At 51.8% G+C, this 27,908-nt stretch overlaps 9 protein-coding genes across 9 annotated transcripts; 5 read left to right on the top strand and 4 right to left on the bottom strand.

The window, feature by feature from the left end:
- Nucleotides 1-142: 142 nt before the first annotated feature.
- Nucleotides 143-4,410, top strand: STEHIDRAFT_152474 (uncharacterized protein; the record flags this gene model as incomplete). Its single annotated transcript, XM_007299618.1, has 14 exons — nucleotides 143-643; nucleotides 708-748; nucleotides 1,034-1,226; nucleotides 1,292-1,487; nucleotides 1,595-1,977; nucleotides 2,042-2,159; nucleotides 2,217-2,278; nucleotides 2,358-2,642; nucleotides 2,723-2,834; nucleotides 2,898-2,969; nucleotides 3,048-3,460; nucleotides 3,543-3,646; nucleotides 3,725-3,873; nucleotides 4,013-4,410. 14 exons carry the CDS (start codon nucleotides 143-145, stop codon nucleotides 4,408-4,410), a joined length of 3,027 nt encoding a protein of 1,008 aa, XP_007299680.1.
- A 767-nt stretch (nucleotides 4,411-5,177) lies between these two features.
- Nucleotides 5,178-6,453, bottom strand: STEHIDRAFT_127857 (GroES-like protein; the record flags this gene model as incomplete). The annotated part of the gene is made up of 4 exons (XM_007299617.1): nucleotides 5,178-5,728; nucleotides 5,803-6,001; nucleotides 6,063-6,141; nucleotides 6,194-6,453. 4 exons carry the CDS (start codon nucleotides 6,451-6,453, stop codon nucleotides 5,178-5,180), a joined length of 1,089 nt encoding a protein of 362 aa, XP_007299679.1.
- A 904-nt stretch (nucleotides 6,454-7,357) lies between these two features.
- STEHIDRAFT_72406 (alcohol dehydrogenase) lies at nucleotides 7,358-9,574 on the bottom strand. The gene is made up of 10 exons (XM_007299365.1): nucleotides 9,341-9,574; nucleotides 9,049-9,201; nucleotides 8,939-8,987; nucleotides 8,803-8,855; nucleotides 8,708-8,724; nucleotides 8,447-8,640; nucleotides 8,179-8,324; nucleotides 7,993-8,068; nucleotides 7,737-7,892; nucleotides 7,358-7,669 (listed from the first exon to the last, which is right to left on the bottom strand). The coding sequence occupies exons 1-10, from the start codon at nucleotides 9,492-9,494 to the stop codon at nucleotides 7,630-7,632; spliced, it is 1,038 nt and encodes a 345-aa protein (XP_007299427.1). The 5' UTR covers nucleotides 9,495-9,574; the 3' UTR covers nucleotides 7,358-7,629.
- Nucleotides 9,575-12,735: 3,161 nt separating this feature from the next.
- Nucleotides 12,736-13,974, bottom strand: STEHIDRAFT_48903 (uncharacterized protein; the record flags this gene model as incomplete). The annotated part of the gene is made up of 3 exons (XM_007299235.1): nucleotides 12,736-12,951; nucleotides 13,180-13,719; nucleotides 13,777-13,974. The coding sequence occupies 3 exons, from the start codon at nucleotides 13,972-13,974 to the stop codon at nucleotides 12,736-12,738; spliced, it is 954 nt and encodes a 317-aa protein (XP_007299297.1).
- A 2,592-nt stretch (nucleotides 13,975-16,566) lies between these two features.
- On the top strand, nucleotides 16,567-17,239 carry STEHIDRAFT_118029 (uncharacterized protein). The gene is made up of 3 exons (XM_007299616.1): nucleotides 16,567-16,660; nucleotides 16,722-17,028; nucleotides 17,103-17,239. Exon 2 carries the CDS (start codon nucleotides 16,783-16,785, stop codon nucleotides 17,008-17,010), a length of 228 nt encoding a protein of 75 aa, XP_007299678.1. The 5' UTR covers nucleotides 16,567-16,660; nucleotides 16,722-16,782; the 3' UTR covers nucleotides 17,011-17,028; nucleotides 17,103-17,239.
- A 617-nt stretch (nucleotides 17,240-17,856) lies between these two features.
- Nucleotides 17,857-18,479, top strand: STEHIDRAFT_144327 (uncharacterized protein). Its single transcript, XM_007299615.1, has 2 exons — nucleotides 17,857-18,371; nucleotides 18,443-18,479. Exon 1 carries the CDS (start codon nucleotides 18,066-18,068, stop codon nucleotides 18,354-18,356), a length of 291 nt encoding a protein of 96 aa, XP_007299677.1. The 5' UTR covers nucleotides 17,857-18,065; the 3' UTR covers nucleotides 18,357-18,371; nucleotides 18,443-18,479.
- A 3,442-nt stretch (nucleotides 18,480-21,921) lies between these two features.
- STEHIDRAFT_50135 (uncharacterized protein) lies at nucleotides 21,922-22,215 on the top strand (the record flags this gene model as incomplete). Its single annotated transcript, XM_007299338.1, has 2 exons — nucleotides 21,922-22,059; nucleotides 22,117-22,215. Coding segments are annotated over 2 exons (237 nt in total), but the record flags the coding sequence as incomplete, so codon positions are not given.
- A 1,013-nt stretch (nucleotides 22,216-23,228) lies between these two features.
- STEHIDRAFT_165281 (uncharacterized protein) lies at nucleotides 23,229-25,604 on the bottom strand. The gene is made up of 10 exons (XM_007299614.1): nucleotides 25,558-25,604; nucleotides 25,401-25,459; nucleotides 25,264-25,338; nucleotides 25,109-25,181; nucleotides 24,837-25,021; nucleotides 24,524-24,706; nucleotides 24,254-24,383; nucleotides 24,000-24,184; nucleotides 23,379-23,943; nucleotides 23,229-23,316 (listed from the first exon to the last, which is right to left on the bottom strand). The coding sequence occupies exons 2-9, from the start codon at nucleotides 25,443-25,445 to the stop codon at nucleotides 23,434-23,436; spliced, it is 1,386 nt and encodes a 461-aa protein (XP_007299676.1). The 5' UTR covers nucleotides 25,446-25,459; nucleotides 25,558-25,604; the 3' UTR covers nucleotides 23,229-23,316; nucleotides 23,379-23,433.
- A 385-nt stretch (nucleotides 25,605-25,989) lies between these two features.
- Nucleotides 25,990-27,737, top strand: STEHIDRAFT_165280 (uncharacterized protein; the record flags this gene model as incomplete). Its single annotated transcript, XM_007299613.1, has 3 exons — nucleotides 25,990-26,587; nucleotides 26,649-27,518; nucleotides 27,574-27,737. The coding sequence occupies 2 exons, from the start codon at nucleotides 25,990-25,992 to the stop codon at nucleotides 26,651-26,653; spliced, it is 603 nt and encodes a 200-aa protein (XP_007299675.1). The 3' UTR covers nucleotides 26,654-27,518; nucleotides 27,574-27,737.
- Nucleotides 27,738-27,908: the final 171 nt, after the last annotated feature.

Raw genomic sequence — 27,908 nt, 5'->3', positions numbered from 1 at the left:
TAAAGGGGGGAAAGCTAGCGCAGCGAGCGAAAAGACTTACGAAAAAGGGAGCCGAGCTCGACGATGGCGATGAGCCTGCGGTGGTGGAAGGAAGAAAAGCGGGTCTGGAGAATGCCGCGAGCAGAGTGTTCTGTTCTCAGCCATGACGCCGACGCTGCCCTCGACATCGGCCAGGCCACATCCTCAGCTCAACATCCCCCAAGGCGCACGTCGCCCAGAGATCGTCAGCCCACAGCGGACGTCGTGGGCATCGTACTCCTTCGAGCTGAACGGCCAGGCTCACGACTCGTCCGACACTTTCTATCAATCCACCGATGATTATGACCACACGACCCCAGTCAACAGACTGCCTATAGCTAGCCCTGAACAGGACTCGTCAAGACTATACACGAATATTTATTATCCAGACGCACAGCGACCACGCTCGACGAGTTCCTTCTCGCCGCAGAACGCGGTCTATGCTTTCCCGGAGCCACACATTCAGCATACTCCATCTGTGCAGGCTTCGCCAGGTCCCTATGGCGGACGGCCATCCATACAAGGGCATCGACAATCGAAGAGCGATGTCGGGCCCATACCTCCAGCAGACTCTTCTCCCTACTCGTCTGTCGCAAGCTTCAGCAGCTCTAGTTTTGCACCCGATGTGCGTCATTCTGCCTGCTCCTTGGGCCACACTATCTTGACTGTCACCATTTGCTTTCCTTCAGCCATCTACGGAAGCTACATCGGAAGAGTTAGGTGCTGTTAGGTATGTGTACAATATTCTGTTATCGTCTTTTGCGGTGGTAGAGGATAGTGGCGAGAGTGTGGCCCATGGTGTGTCTCCCCTCACAATGTTGGGACGAGGGCTATTCTTCTTAATTCGACCAAGCGATGGCCTTGAGGGTCTAATTTTCTGATACTATTGCGAAAATCCGGCTGAGGAGGACATGTCCTCAGCACCCACGGACACGCCTCCCCCTATCTGGGCCACACCGAACATGTGGCCCACTGCAATGCCTTATGTTCTTCAGCTGATACTGTATTGCACCAGTCTCGAATCCGAAGAAGGCCTCCGCCAATTCCAAGCTGGTCGTGTCCCAGAGAAAGATCAGTCGTGGTATCGTTTCGTACCCCCACAAGCCCAAGAAGCCCTTGGCAAGCACGAAGTTGAACGACAGTCTGCGATGTTCGAGGTATTCACCGCAGAGAAAGATTATGTCGATGACCTGGCGCTGGTCAAGGAGGTAATAACTCGTCATGGGCGATCTAGGAGCGTGTGGTACCCAGAAGCTGACCATGGGTTTGACAGGTATTCATAGACGGACTCAAGAATGCACGACCACCTGTGATCGAACCTCGAGAACGGCTGAAAGGTTTTATCAAAGAGGTCTTCGGTAATCTCCCCTCCATCCTTACGCATCACGAACGCATGCTCGGCTCTCTATTCGCCCGTCAGCGCGACCAACATCCTCTCATCCAATCCATAGCAGACATCGTTCTCGACAGTACGCATGCATATCTCTTCTTTCCCTCCTTTCCCCCTCTTCTCTTCATTCGCATCTTTTTGCCCCTGTCATTATCTTACGTACGCATTGCGCTTCCTTCCCTCCAGATGCCCTCCTCTTCATGCCCGAATACGAAACCTATATCAAACACTCCCCCATCGCCCTCGAACATCACCGCAAAGAACTCAAGCGCAGCCCACACTACGAAGGTTTCCTTCACCGCTGCTTCTCCGACCCGCGCCTCCGCAAACGCGACCTCAAAACCTTACTCTCCCGTCCCATCACACGACTTCCGCGCCTCAGACTGCTGTTGGAGAGGATAATGAAAGTGACGGAGGTGGACCATCCGGATATGGAGGAGATCCCGCTCGTGTTGAGTGTTCTTGGCGATTTGATTAAGAGCACACAGCCCGGGATTGAGGTTGCGGAGAGTAAGGTGAAGTTTTGGGATATTTCGGAGAGTTTGGTGTATTCGAAGGGAGAGATCATCGTACGTCGCTGCATAGCCCATCCTTCCTTCCTGTATAAGTCGCAGCGCTCATTGATATGAGTAGGATATGGATCTGTACGACGATAGTCGGACGTTGATCCATTCGGGGCCCGTGGCGCGCAGAGTGGGGGATAGCTGGCATAATTGGAATGATCTCCTTTTCGCTCTGTTCGACAATTATCGTGGGTGACGTGACTCTCCTCGGCTTTTATCCAGCTCACGAAATTGCTATATGATAGTATTGATCCTCAAGGAGGAAATCCGACCGACAGGAACGATCAAGCGGCTCGTCGTCTCTCGCGTAAGCACTCTCATCCACAACTCCATCGACCTCAAATCTTACTCTGTGTATCCTTTATTCACATCTCTCGTCCCACTAGCCCATCCCCGTCGAATACCTCCGCCTAGGCTCTTTCTCCGACCCCTCAACCACCCGCTCCAGACGCCCAGACTCTAGCTCCGTCGGTGTCGGTGGATCCTTCCTCGCCAGCATATCAGGGAGCTCCAACAGGCAGGAAATATACCCGTTCACGGTCTGGCACGCGGCTGCGCGGACTACGAGGAGGTATACGGTTTATGTGGGGAGCGAGGGCGCGAGGAGGAGGTGGAGGGATGCGTTGGTGGATGCGGTCGGCATTCGGAAGGTTAGAGGGGAGTCAAATATGGTGAGTGTTGAGTGTACGATCGGTTCATTCCTTGAGGGTGGACGGTGGTACTGACTGAGAGGTTGGGTGCGGGTTCGTAGGTGTTCGCGCCGCAGGTCGTGAATGATGGGTTTTTCAGGGTCATTTCGTTGAGAGTGGCCGCGCAACCGGGGACGTTCTTCACCGGACGGGTGAGCTGTGCCGCTCATTTTCGTACGTCGTCTTTTCTTAAACGCCCGGACTTCACTTCATCGAGTTCGCTAACGTTCGCTGTAGATAGCGGTGGGCGAAGTTTCATAGTCGTCGGCGCGGCCAACGGTATCTTCGTCGGTCTATTTGGCTCATCCAGTGCGTTACACATTCTCTCCCACGTTCTTTATCCCCTATGGCTAATTACCCCACGAAATGGTAATGGCAAAAAAAAAGCCTACCGCAAAGCGCTCCCCTTCCCCTCCGTCCCCTCCATGTTCGCCCTACAAGACTTCAACCGCCTCCTCCTACACGTCGATGCCCAACTCCTCTCCCTCCCTCTCTCTCTCCTCGCCCAAGTCGCCCTCTCCAATATCGACGAAACCGCGCCCACGTCCTCGCTCACGAAACGCCTCGAGCGCGTGGCGGGCAACGAGGGGAAGATCATGTTTGTGAGGGTCGGGGCGATCAGCGCACGGACGGTCGTTGTCTATGCGATTAAGAGCTTTTTGCAGGTTACGGTGTTTGCACTGGAGCCGGTGAAGGGGCCGGAGATGGAGATGGGGATGGGGTTGACGACGAGTGCGAGTGCTGGTGCGAAGGGGGGCGGGCAGGCGAGGGGAAGGGGCGGGTTCAGGTCTTTTGGATCGGTGAGTCCTTTGAGAGATCACGAAATTATCGACGTTAGGGTGCTGTGCTCATTCTTATTTGTGTGATTCAAACTGTTTTCAGCCTCAGTCGTTCGTAGCGCCGAGAGACGCGTATGACGTCGTGTTTCTGTCGAAGAATATCGGAGTGTGCACGGAGAAAGGCATCATCATCGTGCACCCGACAAAGTACGTACCACCACCTTTCTTCCCATGCTTTGTCCTCTCCTCTCTACCTGATCCTTGCTTACGGTTCGTACACTGCAGTTTCTCGAGCACGCAGAATACTATCGTACCTGACTTTACCGACGCACCGATGAACATGCCGATGAACACGCTTAAGAGCAGGGCGGACAAGTCTAGAGTGCTCGGACTCGTCAAATCGGACACGGCGGAGCTTTTGGTCATTTACGAAGGTACGTTTGTTTCCCTTTCCCTTTCTCCCTCCTCTTCCCCCTCCCTTCTCTCCCTCATTACTCGCTACGTAATCCACTCGCGTCTACTCTGCTAATCCCCTCGCGTCCTGACTGTCGTTTGCCCTATTTATGCGTACAGACATCGGCTGCTATATCACCAAACACGGCGAACCCGCCCGTCGCTCGGGCTACATCCGCTGGGAATCCAAGGTCTCGCACTACGCCCTCCGGGACGGTCACCTCCTCCTCTTCTCCTCAGACTTCATCGAGATCCGTCATCTCGTCTCTGGAAGGTTGGTCCAAGTGATGGAGGGGAAGGAGATCCGGTTGTTGAACGCCGGTGCTCCCACAAGAGAGAAGGAGTCGTCGAAGGTGAAGGAGGAGCCGTTGTTGGTGGCGATGAAGGGAGAGAAGGACGATAGGCTGGGGACGAGCGAGAAGGTGGTGGAAGTGGTGATGACAAGGGAGATCATGCGGACGCCGACGCCGGCGGGCGGGAATGCGGAGGTGTATTGGGATGATTGGGATGTTGTTTGAGGTGGATTGGGTGGTGAGAGGCGCGTGCGTCGTTGTGGTAGAAGAGGCGAGCTTGCGAGGTTTGTCGTCATTGTCTGTGGTTCGGTCTATCTAGGATTTGATCTTTGGCGAAATTTTCTCAGTTGTTGCCCTGAATATCTGATTGGACGGCGGACAGAACGAATCGCTCTGACGTACGTGTACGTGTACTGTACCCTGAATCCTCACCGTTGTGCGTAGATCTAAGACTGCTGAAACATCCCTAGCTCAGGACCTGCCTGTATCAATCTTGATTTCTTACCTCTTCTCCTCCTATATTTGTGTTCTCTTTCTTTGTATACCTACCTCACCCTCGATCATGACACGCCGTGTTCTACAATCTTCTCTATGCACTGTACAGTCTTTGGCAACAGGCATGCTAGCCGGTACGATTACTTTTATTAACCTTAAATAAATGTATTGCTTTTTCCCTCTTCTCGTCAATGGCAATCAGTGTCCCCATAGTGCTGGTTGCTGGAGCTTGTTTCCTATATGGTCTGCGTGCCCTAAACTGTGATCCGTATTTATACGTTACCTTGCTTCAAGGTTTTTTGCATCCCCTGAAGTCTAGCTGCGTGCTCGAGACGACCAGTCGCGTGGGTCATTCGTCTCCTGCGCCTGCCACGCAGAACGTCGAGCCGCACGGCTCACAGCTCACATTCTCGGGATCGTGGGTCTTGTATAAATATTAGAAGTACACGAAAAATTATCCGGAAGAAGACGATACCAAAGAAGGATGAGATCAGTGATCACTTCGGTGTGTCCGCAACCCTCACGACCATTTTAGCCCCACTGATCTTCTTAGCCATCAACCTCGCAAATCCTTCCGGGAGGCCGCTCAACCCTCCTGGAAGCACCTCGACCTTACTCGGCTTGATGTCACCGTCTCTCAACATCGTCTCCAGCGCGGTGTACAAGCTCTTCCCAAGCTGCACATCTCCTCCCACTTCATCACTGTGCACACTTCCAAAAACGGTGATGACCCTCCTTCCGTCTTTGTCCTCGACACCGGGTTCTCCTATATTTTTGGAGGTAATAGGGCTTGCGACGACCAACTTCCCACCCGGGGCGAGAATGGACCAGCAAGTGGTTTGTGAGGCCTCAGCGCTTATGGCATCGTAGATGAACTTGATCGGAGCGGTCGTGATGGCAGAGACAGCCTCGACGAAGGCTGGCCCGTAAGGAGTCTTCTGGTAGTCGATGACGTGAGTCGCACCCGCCGTTTCGCAGTACGCTGTGTTGTGGGAGGAGGCGCTGGTGATGATTGGGTTGAATCCTGACATTTTCGCCAGCTGAATTGCTTTGCATTGAAGTACGTCAGCTCGAGTCGGCATAGGTTCTTCAGAGAGGCCAAGCCTGGTTTCAATCACTCACCACACTGACCAACGCCGCTTGCGCCTCCTATAACAATCGCAGGCTCGTTATGATATTTGTTCCTACCACCCTCTACCCAAGGCGCTACGAGACCCGCCCCTCCATGTGGCGTCTTCAGCACCCCGTACATTCCTACGGCTGCGGTGCCGAGGACGAGGGGGATCGTCGAAGCTTCCTCAAATGTCATATTTGCAGGTATCTACCATTAACACCATAAGCAACGGAGAATATACGTCGCAAGACTGATCGTGGCAACTTGCCTTGCAGGACGTTGATGCATGGGCGAGTGCATATTCCTGGAAAGTATGCATATCTGGCTTGAAGTCGCCCGCGAACAAACTGCGCTGCGGTGTCAACCATGATTCAAGCGTGATGGAGAGATACTGCCTACACTCTGTCTCCTTTGGCAAACGCCTTGACATCCTCGCCAACCTCCTCTACGATGCCCGCTGCATCGCACCCGAACATGGCAGGGTAAGATTGAATGAAAAGTCCTGTGAGAGCCATGTATGCGTCGACGGGATTCAAAGCAGTCGCGGAGACCTTGACCAGAATCTGATCTTTGCTCGGCTTAGGAGTTGGGCGTGTACCGACCGTGGGTGGTCCACCCTTCTCTAGAACCAAGAGCGCCTTGTGAACCGAGGAAGTCATGGGGAGGGATCAAGTCGGTGTGCGGATAGAAACGGATGCTGGAGAAAAGAGAGATACAGCTCGGAAGTAAGCTGGGCAGCAGCATGATATATGAAGACATAGATAATGCGTAGTATGTTGCGGCGCTCGGGATGTTGTGTGGATGAGATATCCACAGATCTAAAGCATGTTCAACTGATGAGTCACGGGCCATGAACAGGCTGGGCAACAGGATATCCACATGACTCCGATATCTGTCTGAGTCTTACGATGGAACAACATACATGGCCTAGGGAGCACAAAAAGACAACACGGAATCCAGACTCCTTGTCATCCTCAAGGAGGACACAGGCAACGCTGGCCTTAGTCATTCAACAAAATTAATGGCACGGACCGCTACTACAATTGTCCATCGAAGTCTTCCAATGGATCACTTCAGGACCACACGGGCGCAATCCGTGCGACTGATTCAGAATCTACAGGACAGACGACATCATGACAGCGTAACTGCGACAGCAATGTCCATTGCACTCCCGGGCGCCGTTGAGTAGAACTGTAGATACTCAGTGGTTACCCTATTAATAGCTGCACCGTGAACAGACTGCGGCAACATGAACTTACTGGGAAGGAGAAGTTCACAAGGCCAGTTTCATGATCAAACTATCCTAGGAAACATGGCTGAAAAGTGTATGAAGCTGAGTAGAGTCTTCGAGCTAGAGAGCGACGCGGAGGAGGACTCTCGGCGGCAACTCCGAGTCTTCAAGTTCACCATATACTACGGCCAGTGCCGGATCGTAGTTCAGACTCAGCTCCGCTCTGAACTTAGCTTGGATGTAATGTAAATACTGTATGCAATGTACCATTCCTTTCCTTCCGGTGATGCTATTAATTTGAGACCACATACTGGTATATGCGATTCGCGAGCCCTGCACAGTACACGACCCTGGTTAACATAGACAACACAGCGTACCGTGTCGAAAATCGAATAAGCCCCGCCCCCTTCCGAGCAAGGTTGCAGCTAACGAAGGCAGCGCTACCCCAGTTCTGATATAATCTGCTCCAATGAACGACACTCCTGTCCGACAAAGCCATCGTACGTGGTACACTATACATTCAACAACAGGAAGCAATGCCGTTTACTTCAGGAATCAATAATATATCTGGCCGAACATCTCCTGGAACCGACAACCGATGAGCTCAGAGTCTCGCCCCCGTCAAACCATCGACATGCACGACCCTACGTAACAACGATTAGTACAAGCTCTCCATCAAATTACAAGTTGTGAGAGAGCAAGAGGACGTACAGCTTCCCGGTATTCCCGCCGCTATAAAGCATCGACATCGCCTCCGGCGCCTTATCCAGCCCTTCCACGATCTGATATTTCCGCTTCAGGGAGCCGTCCGCGAGCCAGGATGAGATTTCCTTGACGGCTTCGGGGTAACGGGCGGCGTAGTCGAAGCTGTTATGATGACACAGACAAAAGTAATGGAAGGAAAAGAGGGGAGAGATGAGTGACAGTACATTGACGAGGGTGGGGCTGGAGAGGAGAATGGGCTTACACGATGAATCCTTGGAGTGTGGCGCGCTGCGAGATGAGATTCATGTATGCAGAGAGGCCCTTAGGTTTCTCGGCATCTAACGATGATAAAATCACGGTAAGTATAGGTAAGAAGCGGAAACCAGACCACGTAACCAGCGAGATGGGGCGTGAGGGAGGGAGGGAGGGAGGGAGTGCAAATACGCACTATAATCTGAGATCGCACCGCAGAGAGCGATCCTGGCTCCTTTGTTCAATCTAGTGAGCGCAAAATTGAGGATATCACCACCGACATTGTCGAAGAAGACGTCGAGGAAGCCGACGTGTTTCTTGAAGTCATCGAAGAACGTTGGGCTATAGCGCGTCGCCACATTAACGCCACAACACAGACATTCATATTCAAAGCAAAGTTAGCAAACGACCACAGGTGCGACGGATGGGACAGAGAGAGGTGGTTTGTGGAGTCAGGACCGCACCTCTTATAATTGATCGCCTTATCCACACCTAAATCCTTCTCCAACCACTCACATTTCTCTGCCGACCCCGCAATGGCGATCACTTTCGCACCTTTTCGCTTTCCCATCTGGCAGACGAGGGTGCCAGTGGCACCAGCTGCGCCAGAGACTACGAGAGTCTCTCCAGGTTGGATGCGGCCGACATCGTAGAGACCCTGTCGGTGTAGCGCACGGCGTGTAAGTTTGAAGCAGTTATATGGCGAAGAAGGGGAAGAGCCGTACGAAGTATGCGGTCATTCCTGTATGGTGTTTGTTCCGTTAGTCAATGTTATCACCAGCAGTAAAACAAGTATCCAGCTGTGGCGACTGAAACATACCTGTAAACCCGAGAGGACCAAGGAAGTCGAGTGCTTGTGCACCTGGAGGAATCCTGCCAACGTTGTGCCGATCAGCACCCACCACAAAAAATCATATGCACATGGTTGACTGGGATTTATCTTAGCAGCGACTCACTGGATCTTTCTCGCGTCCTTGTCGCTCACCCTCGCGTATTCCGTCCACCCTAGAACAAACGTAGAGTCAATGACCACCGAAGCTGAGATAGGGGCAAGAGCGCGGCGGACCAGGTGTACAGGCGACGATATCACCCTTGACCAAGTCGCATCCCTCTCCGACTTCGACTACAGTTGCCAACCCCGACGACCTCATAGTCTCTCCGATTTGAACGGGAGGGACGTAGCTCCTCACGTCTTTCAGCCAGCCTCGCATAGCAGCATCTATGTCACGCGCACACAATATCCACAAACGTCCACAAGCGTCCACAACAAGATTGTTGCAACCACCCAGCAGAAACATAGCAGGAACTTTTTAGCTACTCGACTAAACAAAGTTGGAGACAGATGAAGAAACACGCACCAATTGAAAGCCAGTTCACCTTCACCAATACCTGATGCGCACCCGGCTTCAACTCGCTCAACGAAACCTGCTCACGACGGAAGGTCTTTGCATCGATGTCGCCCACAGGGCGTTCAGCGAGAACAATGCGCTTGTATTCCGAGGGCGAGCTCATCTTTAGACGTTTACGAAGGAAATTGTAGGGAGCAGTTGGATGATTCGAGGATTACTTGATGGCGGTGTGGATGTAGAAAGGTTCGGTGACGAAGAGGACCTTGATATAACAGTATCCGTGGGTAGGGTGTACTGCCGGGGGCAAACTCAGAAGATAGATGGACCTCGGTGACTGGTTGGGGAAGATGTCTTGCAAAGCCGGGCAGCGTAAAGGCCGGTGCCGTGCAACAATCATCCTCGCGCCCTAAGTACTCTAAAGCAGATGGAGTCCAAAGCGCCGAATGTCAGTGGACGAAATCGGCGCTGTTTGCTGCCCGATGTTTCGAATTGAACAAAAGAGAAGCCGGATTAGATGGATGATTATAGATGGATTGGGATTGCATGAGCGTAGCGCAAAGACGACGAAGTGTTCGGCGAGCCACTGGCATATCGCTAGGATATCACATGCGATATATTGGCAGGGGTACTGTGGCGCAAGTATGTTCAGACGTGTGGCACAGCTAACTAGCATTCCTTCGGGTCCTCTTGGAGTTCTTCATCCTTCCTTCTGAGTTCACACAAAGTCTAGACAGCCACCTCCACCGACAATCACACCAAAGAAAATGCGAGTATAGCGGTCAGTGATAAATATTTCGGCTCAGCTACCACAAAGTACCACCACCACCAACAAACGACGACAAACGACGCACGAACAAAAAACATCAGCGCAAGCACTGTAAGTGTATGTAACGAGCGAATGCAACGACGATGAAGGGGTGAAGGAAACTAAGAGCAGCATGGGCAAAGGCATGGAACACGGAACACGGAATCATAACGAGTCAACGAATCTTCAGACACGAGAAGCCAGACACGAGAAGAAGGGATTGCATAGGGGCCGGGAACAAAAAGTAGAAAAAAAGAAAAAGTCAAAAAAGGAAAAAAGAAAAAGAGATAGAGGAATGAGAACTTGAAGGGAAAGGCGGACGAGATCAACGAGACGAGGAGGAAGGCACTTCCCGAAGTGTCGTAACGGACGTCACGTATATACATTCAGTCAGTCGTCCACGACCTAACAAGCCTCTGGAACGGGCACATAGAAATCACGATCGAGCCAAAAAGCAACGGGAAGCCACAAACAATGACTGGAGAGGATACGCGGAGCAGGAATGAAGGAATTGAGGGATGCCGAGGGCTGATAGACCCGCGGACTTTTGAAACGTGAAAGAAGGAAACGGAAAAGGCAAGATAAAGGAATTAATAACACAAGAGAAACGACGACGTCGAAGAATTGAAGCCAAAGGCTCCAACGAATGGACGTGCCACGAAAGAAGCCAAAGAAGGAACAAGGAAAATGAAAGGAAGAAGAAAACCCGATCCGGAAACAAGCAGAAGCAGAAACGGACGATGAAGCGAGCAAGTGAGAGAAAGAGACCGCGGACGAGAAAGAGAAAGAGACAAGAGGAGAAAGAAAAGGAACCGAGAACGAGAAATCATGTCGTGGTAGATATCGAATATCGTGTCCGTCGTGTTGTCCAAGTAACAATCTGCATAAGAACGGTGTTCGTCGAAGCTCGTGGCCCAAAGATTTCGAATAATCAAAATCGAGAGCCAACGAGCGGGGGGAGATGGAAGGACAAAAGAAGGTATGACCTCGCCACAACACAGAAAAAGCAGGGCCTATTCCGCGCGGTAACAAGGGTGGTGAAATGAATGGCAGGTAGAAAACGAATGACTCGGGTGGGATGGGTGGGGGATGGAAGATAACCTAACTGTCTAGGCAGCTGGATGATCGACATCGCATAACGTCGCATATTTCGTAAGGCTGCATAAGTAGACTGACCGGCCGACCTGTCCACGAGGGAACAATGTCGGTGGGCGGTCGAAAGTCCATCATGAAGAAGTTGCAAGAGGTGCATAATTTCGAAAGCGAGCCTGTGGTACGTGCGCACGGAAAACGAGTGAGGATAGTCAGTTGCAATTCTGAGTTGAACCCATGGAGAAGGACGATGGAAGTGGGAATAAAACCAAAGAGAAACACTCACGACGATACGATGGTCCTAGTCAGAGACAAGACCGTCAACAAACGAGTGTGACAGCGAAAGGATCGGATTGGTTTGAGAAGCGGGTTGGGTGGGATACGGACACGACCAAGGGTCGATGAGGTGGTGACCGAATGAATGGGGTGGGCGAAGCGAGACGGCTCCAGGAGGGGGAAGCAAGGACGAGACTTGAAAGGAAGAAATGCAAAAAGAAGAAGCAAGATTGAATACAAAAAAAGGACGGGGACGAAACGCAGATTCAAAAAATAGATTAAATGGGGTCAAGTGAGATGAGATGGTCAATCTGTAGATGTATGAGATTCAGATCCGGACCCAGAATCGGGAATCGAAAGAAGACGGATGCGTGAAGTTTCAATGGTACAGATGAGTGATCAATGCAGAAGAAGAAGCAGCCACAGCTAAAATTTGTATACAACAGGGACAGAAATCAAATGAGTCAAATCGTGAATGAATCGACCGTCACCGTTCACGCATTGTAGACGGCGATGGATCGAAGAAACGGAAGCAAAATGGAGCAATGAACGAAACGGGGGAGAAGAATGTATAGGAACAAACAATTGCGGACGATGAGGATTTGTAGAACTCCGACAGCGGAAAGCAAAGCAAAGCACACAGGAGACACAGACAAGCGTACGACGGTGACGGGTGGGGCGGATGGGGCGACGTCAATCAGCAACTGAGGGAAGGTTTCGGAATGCGGGATCATCATGAAAAAATGTATGGATGAATGTATGGGGTGTACGAATGTATGCAAACAATGTGATGATGATGATGCCGAGGCGTGCTTGTGATGACCGTAGTGGTGGATGATGTAGTGTGATGTGACGAAGCGGAAGGTGTACGTATGTATAATCAAACACAGGTAGAGGGAGGAGGTAGATCAACATGTACAAGGGGACATGAGACGAATGAAACATGGCAAAGACGACGGGGCCACGAATAGATATACGACATGACATGATATGAGGCTGAGGCTGGGGCACATATACAGACTGAGATACGAAGACGGGAAACAGAGGAGAGACAGGTTGGATATAGATCACAGATGGGCTGGGTTGTGGACGCATGCGAGGGAAGAGATGGTGTTGAGATACGATGTGGAAGTGTACACGGGTGAGCAAATCGAGGAAGGAGTGGATGAAGGGGCGGGTGGCTCTGCGGGAGTATAGTGCGTGCAGGAGTATGAGCGAAGATGAAAGACAATCAAACGCCAACGGCCATTTCCTCGCCGGCTCCGGCGCGCTGGACCTTCGCGTACTCAAGCGCGTAGAGCGAAGCCTTGAGGAACTTCTTGTTCGCGTACTTCTTCACCACGTATTGCTTCTCGAATCCTTCCTGGTTCAGCTTGTTGATCAAGTGCTGATAGCCAGGCAACAGGTACTCCTCAGTGTAGCCGGAGTAGTGCACGAATCCAGCGTCCTAAAATGGTCAAGCAGCCATGCGGTAAGTAAACGATCAACGACGCGTTCGAGGAGATTGCAAAGACCAAAACAGGAAGGCGAACAAACAACGCGAGGCTGACAGCGTGCACTGCACGTGCTGGGAAAGTTCCATCATGTGCTGAAGCGCGGACGGCCACGCACGAAGCACGACGCAGAGAAGTACAAAAGGGAGGACAGCGGAGTAGAAAGACGAGGCTGCACTCACCCACGGTCCCTGCAACATCCTCCTCGCAGTGTACATCCCAATCGCTGCGACTAGACTTGGCTTGACACCCAAAAAGTTATGATCAAGCAGGGTCACCTCCGTCAAAAACTTGCTCAGCGTCCTCGTCTGCACATCGTAGTCGTCTGCCTTGCTGATCTTCCTCATCCAGCTGTAAGGTGAGCAGTAGTGCGACACCCTGAACTCCAGCGTCTGCAGGATGATGCGCTCGCCCTTGAGGATCTCCTCTCGGGTATAGCCGTTGCCGGTCATGTACACGAACTGCTCCACCGAGGGTGCGATGATCTCCTCGTACTTCGAGGCGATGAACATCGCAGTGACGCCGACGAGCTGCAACTTGATGAGAGACACCACCCGCGAGGTAAGGAATCGGTCGATGATGTTGATTGCGATCCACAGCGTTTCGGGCAGCATGTGGTACCGGATGTGGACCTGCAACAACCAGTCAACCAACGTCTCACGCATCTCCCACGAGATCTCGCCCTGGCCGTCCATATAGTCCGGGTTCGGGAGGATCTGCTCCTGTGATATACGGTGCGTCAGTAAAACATTCTCAGGGATCAATGACAACGAACGTACCTCGAGCTCGTTCATGTACTCGAAAATCTCCTCAGCATACTCGTTGCACATCGTCTCGTCGTGCGACTCTGTCATGTCCTCAAACACATCCCTGATCTGTGTGATCTCTACCTGGTACCTTGACGCAGTGCCTGGCGATACCTCCGGCCAGACATATTGCGGCGCCTCCTCAGGCTGCTGGCATTCGACTTCCTCCATGTCCGAACTTTCGTCGGCCTCCGGCACCTCGACAACCTCCTCCTCATCATCTGCGACATCGATCACATCGATTGTAGCAGGACGCGCGGCCTGCTTCTCCTCGATGACGTCCATTTCACTCTGGGGCACGAGCTCGTCTTGCTCCTCTGCCTCATCTTCATCATCGTCTGGGACGACGATGGGCTCTTCGGTGACTAAGATGCGTTGCGATTGGCGAGAAGGTAAGCCGGCGCGTTTGGGAGCGTTGACGGTAGTGGTAGCATTACGAGTGGCGAGAGTGCGGACGTTGGCGGTGGTCTGAGACTGGCTGATGGCCGTGCGACCGTTGGCGGCGAGAGGAACTCGTTGAGGACCGTTACCAAGTAGGTTGGAGGACCGGCTGCGTTTCACACCAGCATCGATGGCCTCCTTTGCCTTGCCGAGGAGCTTACTCTTTGCCTCCTAAAGATAGGACGAGGTCAGTGATATGATCGAACATGGAACAAGTCAGCCCGACGCCTCTAAGAGGACGATCTGCGCGATCGTGAGCGAGGACAGCTCCCGCGCCTCGTAGGATAAGGGAAGTACCACGGAAATACCTCCCGCAGTGTATATCCATCGGATAACGAAGGTGCCCCGAGCCCACCCCTACCAGCTGACCCGTGACAGAACACACGTTATAATTTCATCCCCGCCCCACTCGCATAACATGAGGTCCCCAAAAACGACAGGAGCGAGTCCGCGACGGGCTTGACATGCGTCGATAAGATGGGGGTAATGGTACGTACCTTCCTATTGACTGCCTTGGTGGTGACCTCGCCCAGGGCAGGACGTTGGTGGCCATTCTTCGCGACGACGGCTAAAGTTGTGTTGCGAGTAGTGCGTGATGTACCGTTGACGGCTGCGTTAGAAGACTGTTGTTGTTTGAGTTTGCTGATGGCGTTCTCGTCTGCATTCTTCGCCCGCTGGGGGCCGCGGGTCGAGCGCATTGCGGGCTGCATGGTCGGTGTCAGCGAGTACGCTCGAGCGATGACCCGAGTAACGGGTGGCGAGATAATGAAGAAGATGCTTACACGTTGAGAATTCATTGTAATTTGTATAGCGAGAAGATATGTATGTACTTGTGTAGTGCGAAAGATGTTTATATTCTTGTGCAACGAATCGAAAAGTCTCGAACTAGCTTGCTGGTGCCGCGATTGGATGCGATTTGAGGATTATTGGCGATGACGGTGGACTTGAAGTGGCTCTTGAGAAGAGAAAGTCTTCGAGTCGCTGAAGGAAGGGGAGGGGAGAGGAAAGCAAAGTGCGTCGAAAGCACGAAAGCAAGAGAAGACGACGGACGACCACTAGAGCGAAACTCGAACCAACGCCCCCGCCAAGACGCGAACTTGGTAAATACGGACAAACAACGCACCTCACGTGACCGCGATTTCTGCTCATCGTCAACGCGCCGACGCGCGTTGACCCTCGCTCCCACTCTCACGCCTGTACGCGTTCTTTTCGATCAACGGTCTCATAGGTATCAGGAGCTTGCTGCCCTTATCTTGACACAGCTCATGCCGCTTGTAGCTGTCCGGTCCGGGCGGTGAGGTGGATGGGCCACTGGGATTCTGAGTCGTCTTGTGCCACTCTCACGCCCAAGTCACCATTCGGTCCGGCTTTATCTCCCTAGCTGGTCAACTTGTCTTCGCCAACAGAGGTCCTGATAGGCGTATGTATCTGGTTGTTTCCGTCGAAGGGCCCTGGGCGCCAGCACCGACATGCCATCGATATGGTGGAAGGCTGTTTCTCGGATCTCCATGGCCTGGCTGGTACAAGAGCATTTGTCTTGGAGCTTATATGTATTTGAAGCAGCGTCGTGCATGCGGACTGCACCCACCCTATTTTCATTCCTACTCTAACTCTGCCAGCTGGTCTGTCGCTCCTTCAAGTTAGAAGATGACTACCACTCCTTTATTTTTCGTCAGAGCGTCTTTGGTCGTCTATCTCATCATCTGTATCGCGGCACTGGCCTTTGGAAGGCGCTGCACGATTCGAAAATCGTTGACCGGTTTGGACGGGGTGGCGAGACGAATTCTATACTTTGGCCCCCAGTACTACATGCGTTCCACTGTGCACGTGAAAGGGGTTGAAATTAATCTCAAGGGGGGTTGAGAACAACTTTCCACCCGTTAAACGGTTTGCGGAGGGTGAAGCCAACGCTGTAGTGAATGCGGGTGAGACCGAGAGCATCAACGTAAGCCGACTTTGGCCTGCCCTAAAGCTCAGCGCCACCGGACAGTGTTGGCACTCGACCGGGGTCAAGTCCCCCGGACACGGGGGGTCAAGTTGAAAAATCTCCGAATTTTGCTCAAACTCTCGATATGAACATCTACAGAGCCGTCATATGAGGCCCCTCCAACAAGAACGGGGGAGATTTCTTTGAAGTTGCAAGCTCGAGGCAGCCGGATGTCGACTTGACCCCCGGTGTCGGGGGGACTTGACCCCGGTCGAGTGCCAACACTGCCACCGGATGCGCTGTCCGTCCGAGCGGCTCGTCGTCGCTTTCAGTCCAACGACGACGTCCTCTTTCCGCGCAGCCACAAGCGGCTGGCTCGACGCTGTATGTTTTTTCTTTTCTGTTTTCTAGATAGCTGATTGCTTGTCCTAGTTGTACCACGGGTGCAGGCTCTCTTTCTGTTGTGGCTCCCTCGACATCGTCCACCCAGTTCGCCCCGTCATCTACATCACCGAGCGATATCGTTATTAACTGACCCTCGTTACTCTAGGTCCCATATATCCAAGCTTAGCCAGGAGGGCTGCCAGTGAAGAGTGCTGTATATGTGCAGGATGGTTGGATTACACTTATCTGTGCGTTACTTTCCTTACTCTGCATCGTTGTCTTTTCGGGCAGCTTCGTACGTGTCAGCACAAGCGAAACGTCTGGCTGTCGTTTCTCAGTGCGCATTGCCATACAAGGAGTTCAAGGTGGTACGTAGCTTCTTGTTGTATTCCGAGTCATCTGGTCTCTATGTTTGGCCCCCATCCACAATGATGTGCATTGACCAACCGGTGTGAATACGTAGGGTCGTTACGGTATGGTTCATCCCTCCTCCTACACACCATCCCCCTATCGTGGCTTACTTTATTCGGTCACCAACACCGTACAGACTCTCAGCACTCCTCCGTTCACTTTGCCACCTTCGGCCAGTCAAGTTTCAGCCGTCAACGTCAGACGAACACAATGGGGGTCAGGGGTGCCGGTGGCGCTGGCGGTGGTGGGTCTGAGGGCATGGTAGTCACGATCGAGTTGGAGACTGTCAGGGAGCCTGATCACGCGGTTGGGCAGACCACAAGGGAGGCAATTAGTTTGTCGATGGTGCTGGTCTTTGTTATCCGTGCTCAACCTCGATTATTGGGCCAGAGTACATGGAACTGTCACTGTATATAGGCTCTGACATGTACCGTAGTTTTGTTTTTGGCAATACAATACCACAATTGAGTAACATATACAGTAGACCGTAGTGTGCGAGCCTTCCAACATATGCTCAGTGACATTTACCGTATGAAGGGGATGATTTCCGCTCAGGATGATGCGAGTGAATTCGGCAATATAAAGGGTGACTATCAATCTCCTTCCTTTATACCGTGAGTCAGCTGAAACTTACCTCATGCAGGTGAACTTTCTATCGGCAAGCGATTGAATGGAATTAGATTTACAGGTTTTCCTTCGGTTGACATTCAACCTTTTCCGAGTGCACAGTGTTCTGGCGTGAGGATAACGTCACGGCGTATTACCTTACTGCAATTGTGACCACCGCTCATGGTATGTGCACGTGGTATACCGTCGAACTCTTCTCATTAATTGACTCTAACTCTAAATTGCAGGCGGAGCGATCAAGTCAATACTCATTTTGCGAGGGTGTCGGTCTGACCTGTACGACTTGGGCCTTGTCTACGCATAGGTTTCAGTCAGCGGATTATGGCTGTGTCGGCACGGGACAACCATACAGATCGAGTTATCCTGGCCTTTCCGCCCTCTCAGTATGCACAAACAATGCCAACAAGACCGTCTCAGCCAGATGCCCCTTGTTTGATGCTTGAAGAGCGACTGTCTCTGATAGGTTGCCTATATGAACAGTTCTCCAGCCAGACGACCCTGCATTCTTCTTTCTCACCACCGTCAGCCGGTCTGCCACAATTCCAAGCCAAGCTATGGCTATCGCTCCTTTACTCCTCGTCAAGGCATCCCTGATCTTCTACATATATATCTACGTCACATCTCTTGCCTCTGGAAGGCACCGATCTCCCATTCCCATGGTCCAGGCGCAGTTCGTCGCCAGACGCGTTCCAAGGAGACGCCTGCGACCTCGACACTCCTTGTCGATTACTGTATGACATGTGTTCGCTTCCTAGTGAGTTGATTCGTACTCTTAATGGTCAGCATCCCGCCTCCGCGCTTTCGATTTGTCAATTATTCCACATCTACGATTCTAACATCTCTCAATAGACCACTTACGGCGTATACCACAGGCCCACTCCATAACCCCTATCCCGATCGCAAGCGCAGCTCCCACCATAGCCTTAATCCACTCCTCTCACCCCATCACTCGTTTCCACGATTTCGGAACGGAACTTTAATACGCCACTTTGCGCAGCGGCCACACTGTCTTTTCAGTCAACGCAAACCATCCTCGACCGCCTTCAAATGCCCTACGTACGCTTGCCGTCTCCCATCGATCGTGTGTATGTAACTTGGCTACGCACGGGTACTTTGGGGTCTGCGATGAACAACTCAAATATATGTGTGGACTGTCTTTACAGTTGGTTGCGCCTCGATGAGTGATAGATATGCAGAACGCGCACGACGATCCTTGTATACGAACAAAATGTGGACGTCCTATTTCAGAGTTGCCATGGTGCTATGTAAAGCACGGCGTAAGTCACCTCCGTCTGCGCGTCTTATTGTATATAGACAGCAGTTGGCCCCGGTCAGAATCCGTGTAAACATCGTAGAGAGAAGAATGCGAGGTGTATCCGTGCAGCAAGGTTGAGTACCCTGATGGTGGGTTCGAGGGGTAGAACTAGGTCTAGTATGCACCAGACGTACGAAGACTCGGACACAGGGTCTCAAGGTCTCAGTTCTCGAAGAGAAGCCAGCATACCGAAGTTCGAAGCACTTTCCTACTACACAGCTGCACGGTACCTACATAACATCGATGGTCTCTGCGCCGGTACTTGGGACAGATACACGTACCGCGTTAGATACGTGTTCAGGAGCTCGAGCTGCTGGAGTATGAGTTGTGTCGATGCCAATTAGGAGAAGCGTGGAACGGGTAGTTCAATTATAATCGGCGCTGTCCTAACTGGTAGCGTCTACTGTAAGTAGTTGCACACTGGTAGGCGTGTCTTCGTTCGGACGCGAAGTTGTTCTGGCGCAAAATTATGAGAAGAGAGCCACTAAGCTTGCAGATCAGGTCGGTCCAGGCAAACGGCAAGTGCGAAAATGATTCAAGCGATACGACAGTGCAAGGAAGCTGTAGAGAAAAAATATATGCATTGGATGCCCCTACAAGACAAGGCTACCGCTATCCGCAGGCCATGCTTTGACGTCTGTTACAGAGTTAACTCGGGCGCCTCGGACGAGTAGTAAGTGGATTCCTTCAACTTGTTGATCGTGGCTCAACCCATGGTCAAAACCCACTCAATTATACCGTGTGGCGCCCTTGATTTGTCGGGAGAGTATGCGAGGAAAAGACCGCTCAGCAATGGCAGAAAGACTGACGGGATGGTCGTCACGAAGGAGCCGCCACACAATGATTCCGGTCCCACCCGAGTGCCACTGTAGACATTTTCAAGCTCCGCCAACTCTCGGATGACTCGAGTTCTCCAAATCGTGCGTAATTTCTCGAACCAGCTGTTGCTTGAACAAGCAGGCATACCTAGCCTCTAGTCTCTCCGTCTGATGCAGAGTCGATATATACGCGCAGACTGTTAATGCAAGTACTCACAGTCTTGATGCAAGCACAGTCTCGTCTCTGGTTGAGTTACGACATGCACTCTGTGAACGACGTAACCCGAATTTAACTTCTGCAACGGCATCTTCTACTGAATGGATACTTTTGATCTCATCTTGCGGTCTCACTTGTCTAGTCGTCTCTGCTCTCACGATGATGGCCCAGTGCTCCTGTGAGCCGACCTCTTGACTAAGTGAAAGCCGCGTACAGCACCTCACCCGACCGACTATGGCGTGTGCACGGATACTTACCAGCACGAGCTATCCCTTACTCACGTTGATTTAGGTGTGGTCAGTCAATCGGGTAGTGAGCAAACCCTTTAGCTGTAGGATTGCTCACACTAAAGACGATGTTCCCGGGCAGCTGATCGGTACTGCTCGAATGTGCATTCGACGGTAACTTCTCGATGCTTCGTATCACATCTGCCGTGTCTTCTTCCTGTTCATGTACAGCTTGGAGTCACTTCTGGAATACACTCGACTCTTATCGCCCATTGTTTATTTTCAGTCACGCCATAGCACAGGGTGCAATTCCTAATGAAGATGGGCGATCGTACATCTATGAAACATTCGAGTATCATATACATCCAACTACTAAAATCACAGCTCACCTATTTCGTATCACATAGCAGACCAGGCTCCGAGTGCGAACTCGAGCCATCCAGTCATCTGAGAAACACATCTGTCCACGCAACGACGAACAAGGAAAGCATGTTCGTGTCTATAATAGGCTGAGTCAAAGACATACTTATCTGAATGTTCTTCTCACAGTTCTACTCGGGTTCCCTCTTATCTGACCTATCTCGGACCAGGTCTCACGTTGCGTCAAGACCAGGCTCACGGTTCACACTACACATTCTCGTCTTTCACGCCAACCGCGCTATACAGATTCATCATCGCGTAGAGGCGAGGACAGTCAGCTGCTGGCGAAGTTTATACGATTTATTGACGCACATACTGGTCAGCCAGCCTGCACACCTATACGTGAGTAGAGCGAGATCCGAGATTGCATCCGTCATACGAACTGTTGCCTGCTTTTGCCATGTCCAGCAGGCTTGCATGTGCGTCTTCAGTTTCTCAAGCTGTCCCATACGTTCAATCATCAGTATCGCTCTGGCGGAGTATCGCCGGGTGGCGGTCAGCTTTCAAACTCTGCTAACACTAATCTAGACCTATGGTGCCCTGGATTTTACGACCTGGCTATTAATCAACTTTGTATCGACCAAAACATTGACGTGACAGTTTGCGTAAGGACGTAGGCGGCACACTCATCGATCCTTAGCAGATGAATGCATCCTTTTGGGAAGTGATCATCTGTCCGGTGCCTCTTTTGAATAGCAAAGTATGCTCTCTATCTAAAGGTGTGTCAAGTTCTCGTCATAGTTGTATGCTATGGACTTATTCTCTCTCTTCTCGGCAGTGCCCCTGCCGGTGGCCTGCATGAATCACAGCATCAAGTACATTGCAGATCAACAAACCCTATGCCATCTTACTCGGCTGCTCAGTTCATGCATCGAAACTTAGGACAAGACAAAGGGGTCCGCTTACTAGGCTATCCCCGCGGGGGATGAGCGCGGGTCTCCACTGTCCCCTGGACATATCTATAAGGGAATCTGTGGCTGATGACATGTACAAGTCTGCTCTTCGTGAGCCACCACTTCGGGTCAGTTCAGTCCGTCGTAGCGGATAGCGGGATATCTCCAAGGTTTGAACTGTATGATCCTTCCTCTCCGGTGTATAAAAGCACACTGGTCAAGAAGACACTGACGCACAGATCCCCTGCGTATTTGAATTTCCGCTCAGCTTGAGCTATCTCCGTCCCGCTTTGCTTCTCTCCCCTGTTCCTTAACCTCGACCCGGAACGCCTACTATCCAAGATGTGCTCAGATGAATGGTGAGTCAGTCGACTGCCCATTGACACCCAACCCTGCCGATCCTCAGCACGTTCGCCGACCAGTGATATTGTCAACAGCTACGGAAACATGTACAGAGGTTGTGGGCATTATGTTATCCTGTATCGTACCGGCAATCGAACAGACTGCATGTCGCCAAACTGTGCTCTAAGCAGCCAACATCAGCACAGGGCTGTGAGATATTGTAATTGTAGTCGGGTGAGTTTCCAACCCTGGAACGACGTAGAGACTGGCTGACCATGCGCGCGCTCACAGCACACAAACAACAGTCCTCAGCGAGTAGTCAACCTCTTTCAAACGCAATGCGATCTCTGTCAAGAGGCAGACTTCCACGATCGAGGGCGTCGTCGATAAAAGTGAGAATTCTGCTCACTGCGCGGAAGCAAAGTGACCTCCTTCCTACCCCGTATTGTTGAATCGTTCCCGCTGCCGGCATTCAAGTTGTTGATCTGCTTTCCTTGCATAGCGTTCCTGTAGTCCTATGGCACCGACACCACTCACACTGTACTATACTCTGTATCAGCATGAACCACGTTTACTCAACTTATGTCAAAGCTTGTGGGAAGACCGAGACTCATGAGACTGGGTCCCGAGAACAGAGCGTATAAAGGAACCCGAAGAGTTGTTCCGAAAGTTGTGCATGGTCTTCTTCGACCAGTTTTGTGCGTTCCACAGAGAACAGGCCAACTGTCGCACGCTCATGAATGTATGGTGCCTTTTCAACTTTAGAAAGCTTATTAAACCGAAGGAATTCTGCTTGGAAAACATGGACCGCGGCTGCATACCCGCACACATTGCTCACGCGTGTTTGTGCAGGTGTGTGCCACGCTGTATATGGGACCCTTGCAGGCGTTAACGCGTCACTGACGCATCGACCCCATACGTATTGAGCTTCTGGATACGCATGCCCACTTAAGTCTTTTTGTGCGCGACTTCTCAATTATCTCGATGGCGAGGGTTGTAGACGCACTTGCGCAGCAGCTAACCTGGCGTGCTATTGTTATAGTCAATGCACGGACCAGATCAGAAAAGTGCCCAGACGTAGAGGTAAGGTCAGCTGCAAGGCTTATCTGCATCGCGCTGTGCCGATCGAGAGATCGAGGGTCCGAACCTACTCACAGAAGTGAAGAGAGAATGTGGCCAGGGCCACTTCAGCAACGTAGAATTCCTGGTCATGTGGTGAGGTATGACGCCACTCAGGGAAACACGAGATGAGAAGACCGACAAACGGCAGGACCACGGAGGGGGGCGGTATCTTATATTCAAGCGCAGGATTCTTCATAACACCTAGTACATACGCACGGAGCGTTTAAATCTGCGATGTCCCGGACGATTGACTTGTGCTCTAACTTATCTGGTAGGCCATTGTGTCATGACAAGGGGAGCGACAACCATGATGGTAATACATGATAGCGAAGAAAGCCCAGGCGAAGTAGCCGCAGTGGGAATGGATGACTACAATTGACAGATGGATCAGTGTTCAAAGCGACAAAATCAAAGCTAGGACCCTCACGCACGACACAGGGACCACAGGTCACCGTCGCACAAGCGGTTAGTTCGATATGGTAGCGCTCAGAAACGCCGTCCACCTCTCTTTACAGGTTGCCTTGTGCCTCGACGGACGGTGGTCTTCGGGGCCGAATCACTGTCACTGTCGTCTTCGTCTACTGGAGGCTTTGACTTTGGCGCTGTCTTGGTTTTTTTTGTGGGCCGCACTGGCGAAGAGTCAGATTCAGAGTCGGAAATGGGTGTCTTCGCTTTCGCTTTCCCCTTCGGCGGAGCTCTGGAAGTCTTCTTCATCGATGTGGCTGGGCTAAGGTTCGTATTGGAATCGGCATCGGGAGTCGGTGTTCGAGATTTAGCCTGAGACATGCCGCCCAGTTTTGTCGTGGTCAGCACTGGGGACCTTGAAGTAACTGGCTTTGGATCCCCGTCTTCGGATGAATCTTCCGGCTCTGTCTCGCTCAGAATAGCGCCGTGGTGGATGTGAGGCGGAGGGGAGGGGGTACGAGGTACAGGCTGCTTCACTCTCTGTTCAGGCTCCGGACTGGGCACAGGTTCATCGACGACCATGCTCTCCACCTTAGTCAATGATTAAGATGAGTAGTGCATGGTGCACAGAAGCTTCAGAAGCTTACTAGAGGACTGACGCGGCCTGATGGTTTTTCTGATGTCACAGGAAGAGATCGTGGACGTTGAGACATGCTGTCGGGACTATCTTGAATTTTTGCCTGAGAGGTAGATGGAGACTCGGCCCGGACGAGCAGAACAGGGCTTTGAGGAGGTCTAATGTCCGGCTTGTCGACGACAGTAAGAATGGGCGCTAGAGATGAGGAAATCTATCGTGAGTGGAGATGTCTGGACTTCGAGGGAGATAAGTTGTAGAACATACGGAGGTCGTTGTTGTAGTCTAAGAGTGCGGTCATCCGACGCAATGCAGTAGCTACTTGGGGACGTGAGATCGCGTTTTGCATATACGTCTCAAGGGTTCGGCGTGCGGTCCGACCAACCTTGTCCACAGACTTTGCTTGAACAAGCAGGTCGAGGTTCAGCGGTATACAGTTCGCGGATGTCGCGAAATAAGAGCGAAATTTTCGAAAAATAATGGTGATCCCATGAGCCGATCAATGTGAGCGGGAGAATAGGCAGAAGGCAGACGGACCTTCTCTATTTCGTCCCCGGTCATATCGGTCAATGGCTCTGGCGAAGTGAACGCAAGATGTATGGTGCTGATGAGGGGCATGATGAGATGCTGCGAGAGAAGCCTGGCCGATAGTTTTGGACCGACAAGGTTGGTCTCCCAGCGCCATTTGAAGCCATCGCCTTCAAGAACAAACGCGAAATCCTGAAAAAGGCAAAAAGTCAGCAGATTGCGATTAGACAAGGGGCATTAGCGGTTTCTGGAAGTGGGTCGGTGAATACAGCGGTGTATAAGGACGGGATGTACACGATGCGTCGGGAGGAATGATGATTACTGAATATTGAGATTCCACGGGCTCTAAAGTTAGTTCGGCCATCCCACCGAGAGTATGAGCTGCGGATAAGTTGTGTGCGACTTGCTCTCGCCATTGTATTTCCTCGTACTTCAGCAGCGTATCCTGCGTCGGTAGTGAATTTGTCAGGCCACGCCAACGGCGTGCAAGCTGGCTGCTGGAGAGAACTATCCGGTTAAACAAGAATACGTGATCAGCTGGTCGTGCTCTCAGGGAAACGCTAGGAGAAGCTTTTTAGAGCGCAGTGGACGCACCTTCTGCCCAGACGGTCTTAGTGTCTGTCACTAATAGTACGCACGAGGAATCTATTGGCGAAGAGTAGAACTTCTACTCGAATCGAGCCAGATACAAACACTATTTAGACTCGACCCATGATATCTTTGGATATAAATCTAAGGCTTTTACATACCATGAGGTACGGAACTGAGCTTGCTTTGTCTACACGAGCAAGCCACTCTTTGGACATCAGTTTTCGAGAGTGATCCTGCAAAAAAAAGATTTTCTTTTTCATCATTTGTGAAATTTCCAGGTCAACATGCGACGAACCTCTGAGAAGTCACCGTAGTGTGTAAAGGGAGCTTGAGTGGTCATACTACCACTGTACGCTGATGATGGAAGGACCATAAGATATTTAGCGAAAGTTCGAGACCGTAGCCTGAGCACGGAGCTACAGCTGCAGATAATCAAAAAATATTTTACTCACAGTATCAAACAGGTTATTGTCAGTACTACTCGCAGTCGTTGGTCGTTGGACGTTGGACGTTGGAAAGCTGACACGAACTTGACGCGTGCTGGTGACGGTACGTAAGTTCGAATTCCGACAAGCGCCCGTGCCTCGTGTGTCGTGTCAACAAAGTACGTCAGCACCGGCGATAGCCATTCCTGGCTTCGTGCAACCACCAGGGCCAGAGAGCCTTGACTTCCTGGCCGGAAGAGACCCATACCGTTCATCGTAAGTCAGCCAGATGACCGTATCTACTGAACGTTTCTGAAGGTCAAGGTAAAACTGACAAATATCTCGACACTTACCCCAGGTCAACCCAAGGTTGTACACTGGAATTCCTGCATCATCTGGGACCTGGGTGTCTGATCAGCCTTAGGTTTTGACTGCCTGCGGCTCGCGATTTCTGGGCAAATGTCCTTAGAAGAAGGAGAGCTTATAGAGATCTTTGGTTCTCCTCAAATCGTCGCTTCCCGACATGCCTACGATCCGGCGTACGAATGGCCAGGGGATGCCGCAACTCCTTCGACCAGAACCAGCATGCTCGAACATGAAATATACAGCCATACACACGATCACAATCAAAGCGACGTCTACATGCCCTCCCACTCCATGCACCCTACATCTTTTCGAACGTCTTCCCGCCCTGTTTCGCCACCTGTGCCTACTACTCCACCGGCTGCAGAAGGCGATGACCCTAAAGACCACCCTTCATTGCGCCTCGTCATAGAGCACTCCACTATCCGCCCTTCGAAACAGCGTTTAGCTGTTCTCGACGGATACTTCGAGGTCCAGCTGGGCCGGGATTTAGCCCCGTCCGGTACTGACATTCCACGAGTCCGGCTCAAAGATATGGAGGTCTCCAAGTTGCACGCTACTTTGTTTTGGGATAAGGAGAGGAAATACTGGGCGGTCGTAGACATGGGATCCAAACATGGAACATATATCAGACCAGGACTTGGTGAAATGCAAGGCGTCGCATTCGGCGTGGGTGAGAGTGGCGAGACGAAAGGTCAGCGGTTGTCAGCACCACGGACGGCAAGTATCCCGCGGGAGCTGAACCATTTGGATAGATTGACTGCCGGTGGTACGACGTTCGTCGTCCACATACATGATGATAGGTTGCCCTGCCTCGACTGCTCAGTTTCCGCTGATCCTCGTGCAGGAGACGAGATTCCCTTGTTCCCCACGGACAAGAAGCGGAAACGCGAAGTGTCAACGATCGCAGCCACTGCCACGTCCGTGAAAGCTGGTAATACTGATGCCCCCCAAGACGCAAAGCGCGCCCTGACATCCCTCAGGAGGAACCTCCTCAGTCGTCACAGTCATTCGCCTTCGCCTTCTCTCCTTCCATCGAACACGCAAGACGCGACCACGTCACATACTCGATACATCGACCGTTCTGCCAAGCGCCGCGCCCTTCACCACTCATCGAGCAGCTCCGACGTCCCTGGCCTTCCGTCCATTCCTAAAATCCTCCCTACAGCGTCGTCGGCCCTCGCCACACCGATGACTGCGACTCCCACTCGATATAGCACATGCTCGTCCCCGCGTGTCCTCTCAGCCGAATCGTGGGAGCCTCCGCCTCCGCCTGCTGCTGCTGCTGCTGCTGCTCTCGGAACATCCAATGTCGGACACAGGCTTCTCATGAAGCAAGGTTGGCAACCGGGGACAGCTCTCGGGCCACTCGACGTTGAGAAAGCCTCAAAAGAGTCGACAGGGATGTCTTCCGAGACACAGCAGGCGATCGATGCAGCCCATAATCGTACAGCGTTAATCGTGCCATTGGAGGTGACTGCTAATTCGTCACGAGCGGGGTTAGGGATGGCGGTGGCCCCTTCCGAGGTCGAGACACCGGCGGGGATGCGGAGGCAAGAGACTAATAACTGGACTCGAAGGCGGTGGCAGGATATGAGAGACGATGGGAACTAGGGCTGTACGTGGTAAGCAACCTGATGCTGTTGCCTCATTCCAAAGCACTCATATATACGATCGCAGACACGGACCCTCTGGAATCGATTGAAACATGCTTCCTACGTACTAGCCATCGTTTTCTTACACTCCCATTACCTTCTGGGCCAAACAACAGCACTATCAAGCAGTCTCTCGAGTTCAACTCGTCTATTAGTTCTATGTTTTGATCAACTTTCAACTGTTTCTTTCCGCGCTTAAAATTCGCTGGCCATTTATCGTGGCACTGAGAATGACTGGGCAAACTTGAACGGACATCTATGCGAATATGTCTATGATGACAAGTCGATTGCTCATAGCACTCTCATCACCACTGAATGAATTTGATGTAGGTACTGTCCATTTAGACCGTGCATTCTGGC

The sequence above is a fragment of the Stereum hirsutum genome, assembly GCF_000264905.1.
Source record: "Stereum hirsutum FP-91666 SS1 unplaced genomic scaffold STEHIscaffold_2, whole genome shotgun sequence".
Taxonomy (NCBI): Eukaryota; Fungi; Basidiomycota; class Agaricomycetes; order Russulales; family Stereaceae; genus Stereum; species Stereum hirsutum.
This window is presented reverse-complemented; position numbering and strand designations above follow the sequence as displayed.